Source organism: Crassostrea angulata, chromosome 7, assembly GCF_025612915.1.
Source record: "Crassostrea angulata isolate pt1a10 chromosome 7, ASM2561291v2, whole genome shotgun sequence".
In the NCBI taxonomy this organism is placed as follows: Eukaryota; Metazoa; Mollusca; class Bivalvia; order Ostreida; family Ostreidae; genus Magallana; species Magallana angulata.
In genome coordinates this window covers 36,874,217-36,888,073 of record NC_069117.1, presented here as the reverse complement: position 1 = coordinate 36,888,073, position 13,857 = coordinate 36,874,217, and the positions used below count along the sequence as shown (strand labels likewise).

The following is a 13,857-nucleotide window of genomic DNA, read 5'->3' as shown; positions in this document are numbered from 1 at the left end:
TTGTCGCCTGTCCTTAATTTTATCTTAGATGAAATTGTTGACAGTTGTAAACAATATTAATGAGTACACTCGTTTTTCGATACAATTTATCATACTGCAATACGGTACCGATGAAATACATTTGAATCTACTATAATAACATTGTGCATTCATTTTCTGTTCATATAATTATAAAGCGTTGTTATTTTGTAGATCTAACATCAGCCATGGATGGTTATTTATAGAATTAACAAGACTATAGATTGTTATTTCATAGAATTACATATCCTGTTGGATTATTTTCCTTGACCTTTTGCAATTTTGTCACAAATAAAGTTTCAAACATTTACTAGTTTTCAATTTTGCCTGCAGTATAGTTCTGGTTGTGACATACAAAATCAATGATATTTTAAAATATAAAAATACATGTGTTTATATAAACAGTTATATATACATTTGAAATACAACCTCCAACCACCCTCACTGGGTAAGAGATAGTATCGAGTGTGGAAAGTTTGCAAAAGAACATTTTTATACCTATATTTAGTTTTGAATATTTTTTTAAGTTTTGGTGGTATCGAAACCACAACCTAAAAAGTCTGGTTTTGTAAGGTTACCTTATGTCTCGTTCTGTGACCACTGAGCCATTTCAGACACAACAAAAGACGAAGTGCGTTGTTTAAATGCTCTTTGCGACTTTGGCCACGGACTTTAATTATTTTTCTAATACGCTCAATTTTTTGGATTGAAAATTATATTTTTAATGTATAGTGGGCCATCTCTCCACATTTTTGTTGATTGAAATCGACTTGTTTTCAGTTGGACCTTATTAAGACTATGATACAAATATGCAGCATAGACCCACTCAATGAAAAAAGACACAAAAAAATGTCACTATTTGGATGTTTTGATACGCATACGTCAGTTTAAATAAACATATTTCAAGTGTTGAACATATTTAAGGTTTACAAATCGATGTTATGACAAATATACATTGTTTTGAATGATTTATTTAAAAATATCAGTTTTGTTTATATTTTAATTTTACAGCATCTCATCTGTCCTTATATAGGCATTTTACGCGCCTTATCCACGCATCTCCTTTACGAGTATATATTTATATTGAAATAATACTACATGTAACGGGGTCGAACGGGCAGTCTGTGGGGTGCTGGTTATGACAGGCCGCAAAACGTCTGTTTGATTTTCTCACACAAGATCAATGATACACGAGGTACAAAACAATATCTACAAATCTACAAAAAAACCCATCTTTTTACAGCATTTTAGTGAAACGGACTAACAACAATTATTTGAGAAGTAAATTTAATGAGTAATTCAATAAATTATTGTCTGTGGTACAAAAAAATCTCAGGGCCGTCGATATAGTGATACCCGTTAAAATGATATCAAACTTATCGGACATAAACTGCAGAGTATGCAAATCAAATGTACTTTAGTCATGAGTAATTAAATATATAAAGAGTACTGCTCCACTGACAAACATGTGTATAGAATTGCCCTAGGGAGACACACCGAGTGTTAATCCATCTTCCCTGCTCTTTTAACACCCATTGATTATAATTAACTGTAAATTGGAGTACAGTAATGAATTCTGATTTATCACAATCCATTTTTTGTGGTCATCTGTACATGTCAAATTCTACTTTAATGATATTATAATATATGAGCGAAATTTTCGTTATGAATATGAGCTTCATTTTACATGCTATGCAAAATGAAGCTAAATTTTTCGTCGAGAGTGGACGCTTAATGAAATAGTAATTTACATGTACATATGCCTACTTAAATCTTTGGCTTTCCTGCTGATTTGGACCGACGTTTTCAACACAACCGGGCACGGGAAGATATCGCGTGTCTACACATCGCGTGTCTACATATCAAAATCCGGTATTGTTTGTAGAACATGCCCCTACTATATGATTATTTAATTCAGTGATATCACTGTATTAACTAAATCTGTCGTCAGCATTGGTGTTGATAATCCAAAAGTAAAATATATACCGTGACCAATTTAAGGCGAAGTTATTTTTTATTTAAAAAAAAATGCAATACAACCTTGGGCAATACAGTCCATCAGTTTACAATAATTCACATAAATATAATACAAACATAAGACTCTTTGGAGTCTAAAATGGTGGGGGGGGGGGGGGGGGGGGGGCTGATCAAGTGCTCCACAGTTCCCACAGCTCCACACCTTACATAGTAAATTAAATGTAAAGTTGCATATTATTCAAGACGCTTGTACATGTATTTTTACCGTCTGAAATAAATGCTCCGTAAATGGGGGCATGATAGAGTTGTAACTTTGAGACTTTTTTAAAAATGAGTAATTTACAGCATTTTCCATTCGTAGCTAGATAAATGAAGTAAAGCATTATTTTTCAAAATTTGATAACGAAATATTACGTTACATAAACATTAGAGTGTTTGAGCTGCTTGATCCAATATTTTGGCAATCAGTACATTCAAGTTTATCGAAAAAGTTTTTATACAAACCATTTTTCTTCGAAACATCTATACCAAATTACACACAAAAATCAATTTCTTTTCAAAGGAAAAATCGTGAAATACTCAATGAAAAGGAATTATTTTTGTTAAATACAAAGCGCATAAATAAATAAAATATAAATATTTGTATATGAGCAAAACAGAGTTTGTTTGATTCTGTTCAGCGACTTCTTGGATGGATCCACTTCGCTTATACGTGAATTGTTAATTCCAAAAAGCAAGACATGAATGGGCGAAATCACCCTCTAAACACCAGCAAAATTTGTAAATATTTTATTCCTAGAAATAATATTTAAATCATCCATGGCCGGAATCTTGCATTCCTTGTCAATATACGACTAAAAAATTGAAATCATTGTTTACAATAGCAATGTTTACCGGTATTTTAATGAATCGGGCCAAAACAGATTGAAGTTTTTTAGAGTAACTAAAAAAAAGTAACAATACGTTCAAATGAAATATAAGGGTAACTTGGCAACCTGCTCATTATTTATATATAGAAAGCCCATGGCGCCTCCTGCATTAAAGGTGTGAAGTGAGTGTCATAAGGTTGGGCATATGTTTCAATAATTTTTGAAAACAAAAGAGACGCCAAAAGTGTTTGATATACAAATTACTGAGATGTAAAATTTAACAGAGCATGCAAACTTAAGTTCCTAGGCATATGCATGTTCCGATCCAAGACTCAACACAAATACACTCACAAAAACGATGCGTAATAAAGGGGGGGGATAGATTCATGTTCATGAGGGTTTAAAACGTCAAATTAAGATTGAAAGAATTGAAACAATAAAATTTTTCTTAGAATTCTTTTAGATATTAAAATAAAAATTCAAAGTTTTAGTTTAGTTTGCATTTTTCCATTCCATTCAATGGTTTATTGACATCACCATGTTGGCATACAGTCAAAATGAAATCGAATGACAGACAAAAGAAAATTATAACATAAAGGCTACAGCATGCAAGACAGTTTTATACAATACTTCATAGTAAACTAAAGAGTTTTATATTACAAAAAACCAAGTGTAAAAACCAAGTGTTTTAAGCTAGCCAAACTTTTAAGTGTTATCAATGCAAAGGAACTCAATAATTTAGGAAAATATTTGTCAAGCGCTTTCAAAATGAGAGCGCAGCATTGTAATAATACTACAGTTTAAGCTACTTATCATACATTCATACATTACATGATTATATTGTCTTAATATGTCCACTCACTTACTGCACATTTGTATATAATTTTATATGTATTATAATTTGTATTCCGATGAGTTGTGAAGCTCAAGGATAATAAATTGATCTGAATTGAATAGTCCCTGGAACTGTTTTCTCTGCATAAAACATTTATCCAAGTAGATACATAGACGTTGTGTAGTGTTATAATCACATGGATTAATAATTTCTTTTATGGGATCAATACCACAGTTTAATTATCATTGAAAATATCACAATACTGAAATCGAAGATTGTCATACACAGGACAGTAAAATTTTTAACATTTTTAAGAGAAAAGAAATGTTTGTTAAATCAAATGTTTATACATGTATATATCATTTACTGTTACATGTAAGATATGCAAATTTTCTTTAGCATTGATGATGGCGACGAATTTAAGACTTTTTCATTTTTTGAAGACTGAAAGTATATTAATGTAGAGAGACTCAATCTTATATTTCGTTTTTTTGGTTTTGTTTTTGTTTGTTTGTTTGGTTTTTTGTGTTGTTTTTTTTTTTTGGGGGGGGGGGGGGGCATATAGAAATAAAATAGGATAATAATTGAATTAAAAAAGATTATAGAAAACAAAACCATGCACATTGAAGTCTTTCGTGCTGCAAAATTGCATGCATTCACGTCGTAATTCATATTCAAATTTAGAGAACTGATTCATTTGCAAAATTAAAACAAGTTCTTAGAAAAAAAAGAATGAGAATTTTTTGTTCTCATTTTATTCAACTGCCAGAAATTTCAAGACATCGATGTAATGTATAAGCTTCATTATAGTAAATTGAAATATTTTATTTTCAATGTTTAAAAAATCCTATTATTATAGTAACCATAAATCTGTACCTCATTATGGACTCTTACGGATGTGATCATTATGTATAAATATTGTGCTGTTGTGGTTAGAATCTCAAGTTATTGAAAACCAGCAAAACGTAAAAAATTAAAATATTGTTAATCCAAGTTAATCTGTTAGTGGCCATAAACGGGTCAGCAAGATGATGGACGGCCCTTCGGTGCTGCTAATGAACGAAAACAATTAACAATGGATTAAGTAGATTTTCCCACTCATAAATCAAAGGCGTACAGTCCCTTAGGACATTGACCATTAATCCTGCGAAAATTGCAGCAATAAGCAACTAAAATATTGCTTCAAAAAGCAGGCGCTAAGAACCAACTCTTGCATCCCCCCTGGGGAACAATTATAACGCCCTATGTGTGTAGATCTTCACAAATTTTGCATTATTATTTAAGTAAATTAAATATCGGAATTATGTATCTTAATTTTCTACTACAGCGAGCCGGTTAATTGGTCGATGTGTTTTAAGAGCATATAAAAAGGATTCTCAGTTCAGAATGGTCAGTATTGGCTCTGACATACATGTAGACCATTTAATTGGCTGAATTCAGAACTGCTGTGTTTAACTTTTACCACTGGATTTGTTTATTTTAAGGACATGAGTACAACTGCCGTACATTAGTCATCTTGATGATCTATACCAAAGGTGAGTTTCTTTGAAGTTTAACACAGTACAAGTCATAAATATGTACCCATGACATTACTTTATTTATGGAAGGACTTGTAGTAAAACACCTCCAAACATTTTTTGTCACTAATGGCCATTAAATTTCGTAATATTATGGCCATAAAATTCCATTTGTTTGAATCGAAACATACAATGGCTCGTGGACATAATATAAAAATATCAAAACATGGAGATATATTTTTTCAAAGTGTCGGCATGAGTTTATTGGTAGCGAGAATTTTATCATTTTAGATAAGTTTGTGTAAGAGTTGATTCTGTGAATCACGCCGCATTTGTGAGCGAGGTTATTATAACGGGTAGATAAGACGGATTTTATTCATTATTTATTTCGGATCTCATGGATTAATGAACACAGTCACTGGTAAGACTAACTATTATTTTAGATTGACTTTGAAACATAAGTTTTATTTCTTTTTCATTCATTCTTTTACCTATTTTTACCTAATCTTTTTCTTAATTCCCATATGATTTTCAAAGGAAAAAAAGACTTTTTTTTTTTGCCTTTCATTAGGAAAAAAAATTTATATAATGATGAGGAATTTTTAAGATAGCTTTTAAAACCGATAGTTGGATGCATTACTGGAATTGTAAACAATTTCACCTGTGGTGATAATGTAAATTATAAACCAAACAAGTACTAAGATGTTCACATGTATGGTGTGACTCTTATACGTGTCTATTCTTGAAGATCAAGGAGTATTTCCCCAGTAAAACCTTCAGTAACGCCGTCCTTATCGGCAATCACAAAGAAACACTGAAGTATTTTTTACTTGTTGTTAACTTTCACGCCTTTCTTGTTACGGCTGTGTTCCTTGACAAAACAACAAAATTGACGGCATAGCGCCCAAACATAAATAAACATCAGATTTTCACACTTTCCTTTACATAATTGTTGACATCGCTTTGCACCGACACAAAACAAAAAATTAAAGTGAATTAAGCCGAGGGCCTTGTTAAAACAATTAACCAATTTTGCATGACGGTGTAAAGGGACTTGATAGGTGTATGTAGAAGTTTTTCACCAAAGGCGTCAAAGCGATTCTCATGAGAAATAAAAGAATATCCAATATGTTTGAAAACGTTGATCAGATTTTATCATCTGAGTAAATATCTGACGGGAGTTCGGATCTGACATGATAGTAAAGGAACATCTGTCCTGGTTGAATGTTAAAACATTGTAGTTTCACTTTCACAATTTCATTTCAGAGTTCTAAAATATAACGACGATGTTGCTTGTTACCTTCCTGATTTCCTGTGTATTTGCGGTCCACGGAACAAAAACTACACTTCATGTTGCAGAAGAGTCCGATCTAAATTATCTCATTGGACACGCCGGGAACGAGGTCGTACAATCTTTACCAGAATCAGCCCGTTCAGATCTCGTCTACAGTATGATAGGAACCGGCGAACATACAAACCTTGTCAAACTGAACAAACAGAACGGCAACCTGTATACAGCGGAACTCATTGATAGGGAGTCCACGTGTGGAAATCGAGAATTGTGCTCAATTAATCTCAAAGTGGCGTTATATTCTTCCAAAGCCAGTTACTTTGAGATCTTGGATGTGGAGATTCTGATAGACGACATAAACGACCACGCTCCGAGCTTTGCCCTGGATAGCATTAACGTCAATGTCCCCGAGTCTACTCCAGTAGGAACCATCATCACATCGGTCACAGCCATCGACCGCGACTCCACGCAAAAATATCGCAACGTCACTTACGACACACAGATTACAGAAATGTTCGGGCTGCAGGTTATACAGACCAAAGATAATGTTCCAGTTGCATCGCTTATCCTGCTCCAGCCCTTGGATCGTGAGTCGAGAGAGGCCTACAGTGTTCTGGTATCGGCGGCGGACGGAGGACACAAATCGGAATCCAGTGAGATCAACATCGACATCACAGTCACAGACGTCAACGATAACTACCCACAATTCGGGCAACCCAGTTATAACATCTCAGTCCAAGAAAACGCCACTATAGGGACCATCGTCTTAACAGTGACAGCGTCTGATGAGGATGTTAGGGACAATGGTCGCGTCACTTACGGGATTACAGGAGAAACCACCTTCTTCTCATTGTTTTTTATGATTGACAAATACACTGGCGATATTTTGGTGAAAGGAGATCTGACCCGCATCAGTGGTGAGCACTTTGAGCTTGAGATAGTGTGTGAAGATCATGGAGAGCAGCCCCTGTCGTCAAAAGTGAACTTAACTCTCTCTGTACTGGATGTAGTGAACAATCCCCCGATGATTGACGTTAACATTCTGTCTGGAGGAGGCGGACGAACAAGCGACAACCTGACGGCCCTGGTACCGGAATCCTCGGAGACGGGCACTGTAGTAGCATTCCTGAGCGTCACAGACAGAGACATAGACGACAACGGCAATGTCTCCTGCTCTGTGTCCGGCCGGGAATTCGAGCTCCAAGATGTTCCTTCCTCCGGATACATCATCGTCTCACGGCTACCACTCGACAGAGAAACTACGAACAAATATGATTTCACAGTCACGTGCATTGATGCAGGAGCCCCTCCTCTCTCTTCGACTGTCAGCATTACAGTTCTCGTCCAAGATGTCAATGACAATGCCCCGGTGTTCAGCAAGAAATCTTATTTTGCATCAATCGTCGAAAATAACGAACCTGGAAAACAGATAGTTTCTCTTCTGGCTTCAGACAAGGACTTGGACAACAACTCTCGGATAAGATATTATATCCAAGGTAAAAACTTAGATTTTGCAATAGATTCCAGATCAGGTGTCCTGAAAGCCAAGAGGAGTTTTGACAGAGAGCATACCGGCGAATATGAAGTAACAATTGTAGCGACAGATTCTGGTTTCCCTCCTCTCACTGCAACAACAACAGTTTTTGTGTCAGTCATCGATGTTAACGACAACGCACCGATTTTTAAAGTATCACACTTCCAGTTTTTCGTACTAGAAAATATGCCAGCCGGCATGAAGGTCGGACAGCTGAGTGCTACAGACAAAGATGTCGGTGTAAATGGCAATCTGTTGTTTTCTGTCACCGAGGGTTATAAAAATACCATTCCATTTATTGTTTTCCAAGACGGTTCCATAAAAACAAGTGAAACTCTAGACAGAGAGGAGAAAGATCGATATGTGTTTCAGGTTAAAGCTTATGATTTGGGTTCCCCAACAATTGTGTCAACAGCTGACGTCACAGTTCGGCTTGTAGATGACAACGACAATGCCCCGGTCATCAATTACCCCAACAAAGAAAACGAGACAATCGTTGTGTTTTCGGAAAAAACGGTCGGCTCCACGGTTGCTGTGATCCAAGCAAACGATGCCGATGATTCAGGGCCGAACAGCGACCTTGAGTTCAGCATTGTTTCTGGAAACGAACAGAAAGTTTTTATCCTGGACAATACATTTGGAACCCTCAGAATAAATAAGGAGAGAGAAATTCAAGTAGATGAAACATTTTCACTGCGCATTCTTGTGAGTGACAAGGGCTACCATAGGAAAACTGCAGAAACAAAGTTAAATATCATTCTCAAATATGTGGATGAAACGAGACAGTCAGATGGAGGACCACGCAACGCCATGGTAACCACCTCTGTGGTAGCAATTACTGTGGTTGCTGCGGCTGCCATAACCACTATTCTCTGCATCTTTAGGAGAAACGCCCAAAAGAAGAAAAAAGAAAAACAGAATCGTGCCCAGCCTATCAAGCAGTCTCAGCAAGTAGTCCCCATAGAGAGCCTTATCTATAAACCCGTGGCACCAAAACAGGTCACCTTTACCGAGGAAAAAGAGCTGAAAAAAGCCGATATGACATCATCGACAACAGACCACGAAGACCTAGACAACATGGAGCTGTATAATTCCACAGGAACCTCCATGTTTACCAACTCGCTGATTGAGTGCAAGGTACACAGTAATTCAAAACGTTTATAAAAATTTTGTTTTAAAAATATGCAAGATAAATGTATTTTAGACAATGAATGAAATATTGATTTATAAAGATATTCTTACTTTGTAAACAGACCAAAATGCTGATGGATGATTGCAGTGACGACTCGGATTGCGGGACCAACTACGACAGCGGGAAAGGTGGAAGCTACCTGGACGTCTATAAACTTAGTAAGTCTACTCTAATGATATATTTATAAAGAATCAATAGAGTATGTGGTGTACATGTAGAATATGTTCCTCTTCTAACACCGTTTATCAAGACAATTTACTGATTATTCTTTTTCATTGCAGATAGAATGAGAAACCTTGGATATTTTGGTCCAAAACGTCCACCTATTGAAAAAATGGATGTTATGGATATTATATGAAGAAAACTGCGGACTGTTCTGTGCATAGAGCACACAGTCAGCCGTACATGAAACCCCCCAAGTTTGGATTTGAGAACACGCGGCAAACGATCCCAAGTCCGACAGCCGGAAAAACAATTGCTACGATGTTGAGAAACCTCGGATAGTCCCAAAGGACAAGTGGCAAAGGACACAGCAATGGAGACAATGTCTGCAGAGATTTAGTGCTTTATGAAAACAAGAGATAGGTACACGTGCAGTTCTGTTCTTGATTAACCATTGAATTTAAATTGAGTTTAAATAGTGCTACAAATGTGACAAAAAGATGTCATCAACTAATATATTTAGGAAAATAAATTAATTTCATTTGCACCTACTTGTACATGTACATGTATATGCTAACCATGTGTTATTGTATTGAGATTCTAATATATTTGTTTTTTAAGATTCATAATAAATTATTCAGTTCAACAAATTGTGTTTTATGTTTGAAATTGTACTTAAGGTATTATGATAATTACAGATACTAGACTTTGACCCGTACGTGCACAGGTTGACATTGCATATGGTATTTGACATTTACGAAATAATACATCGGCACACCGTATTGTTGACATTTACATAACCAAGCTTTAAGCCTAAAATAATGCTAATAATTTCACTACACTCTGCTTAGTTAGAATAATCTAACTGTGTCTCGGGACAGGCCTTCACCACAGTTAAAATGCCTCCAATATACATGTTATGATGTACCCGTAATGTAGCAGAAAATTGCAGAATCGCTCCGAAACGATTTTGGAGAAAATTAAATTAATAAAGTAGCATTGAAAATAAATTATTCATAAAAACCATTTTGAGGCTGTAAATATCTTTCATCTAAAATTTAATTCATAATCTTGAACAATTCAACACTTTTTCACCAACGTGTTTTACTCGCTTCAAATTTACACACCATGTTGACGTTCGGGTTTTTCATAGTAAATGCACTGTGTTAGAGTTATCTCCCGTATTTTCTTTGATGAACATTTCCAGTCGGGTTGATTCTGGGCTCACTCGATCAACGTCTTCCTGACCTCAGGATCACGATTCATTTTAAATTTAAGTCTAAATCTAAAATCATTCATAAAAATAGTATTTATTAGAAAATTACTCTTGACTGATACATTATAATAGCATTTAATTTTTTTTTCGATGTTTTCAATCACAAAAACAAGACTGTGTACACGTTTAAGAATGCTCGTGATCTTGGCGCCAGGTCTTAACGACGCGAAGCATAGAAGGGCCTGGGAACCAGACAACAGATAAATTACCTTAACAAATAGTAACGTTTGAATATGCTTTGCATTTTTTAAAAAAGTAAATATGAGTAGCCTATATATGATTTAATTATATCTGTTCATATAGTGCACCGGCATAAGTAATGACATTCGTTACATAATGCCTCGTCAAACACAGCAATAAGGTGAAGTAGCTAATCGGAGAACTATTGTACCGTGCACCGTTTGGACTTAAGTGTTAAAAATCAAAAGACTTCACGTAAAAAAAATTTACTATCTTTCATGGTTTATGCAGGTATGGGGGATAGCCAGCATTGCAGAAAATGTGTTACATTAAAGATTTAAAATTCAAAGAATTTAAAAATATCTATAACAATTCCCAATGGTATAAAATTGTAAATTGTTAAATTGTATAGATAGTTTTTAAATTCTCTGAATGTTATGATGAACTTTTGATGATGGAAAAGGCATGTACCTATGAGCGAAAGCTATCTAATTTAAATGAATAGGATCAGGCAGTGTGTAATCATTTCCAGACTTTCCATTGTGATACGCCTACCATCTTTGAAATAGATTTATCAAATATACAAATTAATTACATGCATATAGAACTTTTAAATGTAGAAGTAACTATTTAAACTTAATTACCTATGGAATCAAAATATTTTACATAAATAATACAATGTTTTAATATTTATTGAATAAAATACTTCTTTAATATTACATATGAATAAGAGCTCTCATACTAAAGATGCAATGACGATTTTGCTTTTCACAGTTCATACAGAGTTTCTATTTTCTTTGCACTCACAAAAATATTGTCTTATCTTAAAAATGCAAAATAATTGCGCAGTCCAAAATAAGAACAAGCCAAGCCATTTGGTGTATCGTTGTACGATGGTATGGTTTGCTATGATTTGAAATGAGTTTTTGGTTCAGTTATATATAAACTTTTCCAGAAGATTCTGGCGCCCAAATGAAAGGTTTTGTTGATACTCTTAGGCTACAAGGGCATGGTGTTTTTAATTGTAACGTCCATCTACGAGACTTTTGGCAACTTGAAATACAACTGAACAAACAGAATAAAAGCATGTATATTAATATCAATTCGTAAATTCTGAACTTCTGAACTTTCTCGGTAGCCGTAAAATACTAAAAATTACATTATTAAGGTTCTATAAATTATAGTTTTATTTGTTTTTAATTTACAATATACATACGATTTCACTATTATCTGAAATCCACGTGACGTACAATTTCTTGTGTATAGTAGGTCCATTTGCCATTGTCTGAATAAATGTATACTAGTGTTGTACTGCATGTTGCATAACCATCTAACCATCCGTTTAGGAAATCAGAGTTGTCTTTCTTTAATCAAACATAATAGCCCTCCGTTCAAGAATTCCATCGCTTCGATCATCTTCGCTAGCCAAGAGTTAATAATCATAAAATCCGAAGGTGTGGATTGTTATGTAATGATAAATCAATTTATATCCACAATTCTGCTAAAAAAAAATTGAAATTATCAAAAAAGAAATTCTTACATTATGATAGTACTTAGTAAATGGGGAAAATGACAATACGAATGTAGAAGTATTTTTGATATAAATTGTAAAAAAAAAAAAAAAAATACAGTGCACAGTACATGTCAAACATTCGGTGTTTTTAAACTGGTTTGAAATACAGGCAAACTTCCCTGCGGTGAATCTGAAGCTGACGCCGTATACAGCCGCACAAACCTTCTACCTTCCCATTCACACCTGCGACACCTGGACTCTGTGTCAGACAGAGAGGCGAGGTGTAAATTTGTGTCGCCTCTCTGACCCCCACCTATGTATCGACTTGATTAATCTTTGTTTTACCTATCTCGCCTCTTTAATTTAACTGATCAATATATTCGACATTACTATTCATTTCTGCAATACATGTACTTATTCTTGAACATTAGATGAAAAGAATTGATGTTATATGTTTTATCATTTTTTAATTCAATAATTAATTAAATTCATTGATGTAAATATTAAAATATACCTCCACACACACACACACATACACATAAAACCCCACCAAACAAACAAACAAACAAACAAACCAATTTTTAAACAGAGAGCCATTCGGTTTGCCGCTCGGTTGATTCTTTTAATTCTTAATCCTGTTTACCAACTATTCCTCATTAAGTTTTAGGTCCTGCATCGCTATTAAAACATATTAAAAATAAAGATCATGTATGGAGAAGCTGGTAAAACTTGAATTTTAAGGGGGGGGGGGGGGGGATGTGACAACGGATCCCTTCAATTAAAAAAAACCCACCCACACACATGCATGTCTTATTGTCTAATCCAGTTGGTTTTATGATCAGAATCTCCACAATCTATAAACCCTCTTTCTCATAACACGTTTTCAGACAATTTAATTTTCTGCAGTTTTCAATAGATTGTTTAAACAAATGATTAAATCAAGTTTTATGGAGAAAAAAAGATAAAACCACAACAGTTGTCATTTTCATTAATTAACTGATATAATAAAAATTTTGCAAAGTTCGATTATTTCAAAACATTTTTTTTTAAAATTCATAATTTCACGATTAACTGGTCCATCTCTCTCTTTAAACTTTAAAAACCTGTTGCACTAAAAAAAAAAGATAACATGCTTATTTCTTCCTATAACTTTTAGAACATGTACATGCAGTCAATTTGTATATTCTGAAAAAATAGTAGAAGCCCTTTGTTTAGAATAGCTCTGTGAAAAAAATAGTTTACTTTTAAAAACTGCATGTATATTCGCTGCAATGCATGTACATGTATGCAAGTACAATATTTTAAGGACCCATCTTAAGCCATATATATGGGTTTCTTATGATTCCAAAACCTTTGTATTTTAAAACACAACTGTAACAAATCATTACGAAGACCCAAAACCGTATAATAAATTGGTTTTAAAAAATTAACAAAATCTTATGTCTTTTTTTTTTGGAGTTGATTTTAATCAACTCTCCTATGCAGATACTCAG

At 34.4% G+C, this 13,857-nt stretch overlaps 1 protein-coding gene across 1 annotated transcript; it reads left to right on the top strand.

Moving 5' to 3' along the window:
• Positions 1 to 6,062: 6,062 nt before the first annotated feature.
• LOC128155336 (protocadherin-11 X-linked-like) lies at positions 6,063 to 10,030 on the top strand. Its single transcript, XM_052816990.1, has 3 exons — positions 6,063 to 9,178; positions 9,295 to 9,391; positions 9,515 to 10,030. Exons 1-3 carry the CDS (start codon positions 6,503 to 6,505, stop codon positions 9,589 to 9,591), a joined length of 2,850 nt encoding a protein of 949 aa, XP_052672950.1. The 5' UTR covers positions 6,063 to 6,502; the 3' UTR covers positions 9,592 to 10,030.
• The last annotated feature ends 3,827 nt before the right edge of the window (positions 10,031 to 13,857 follow it).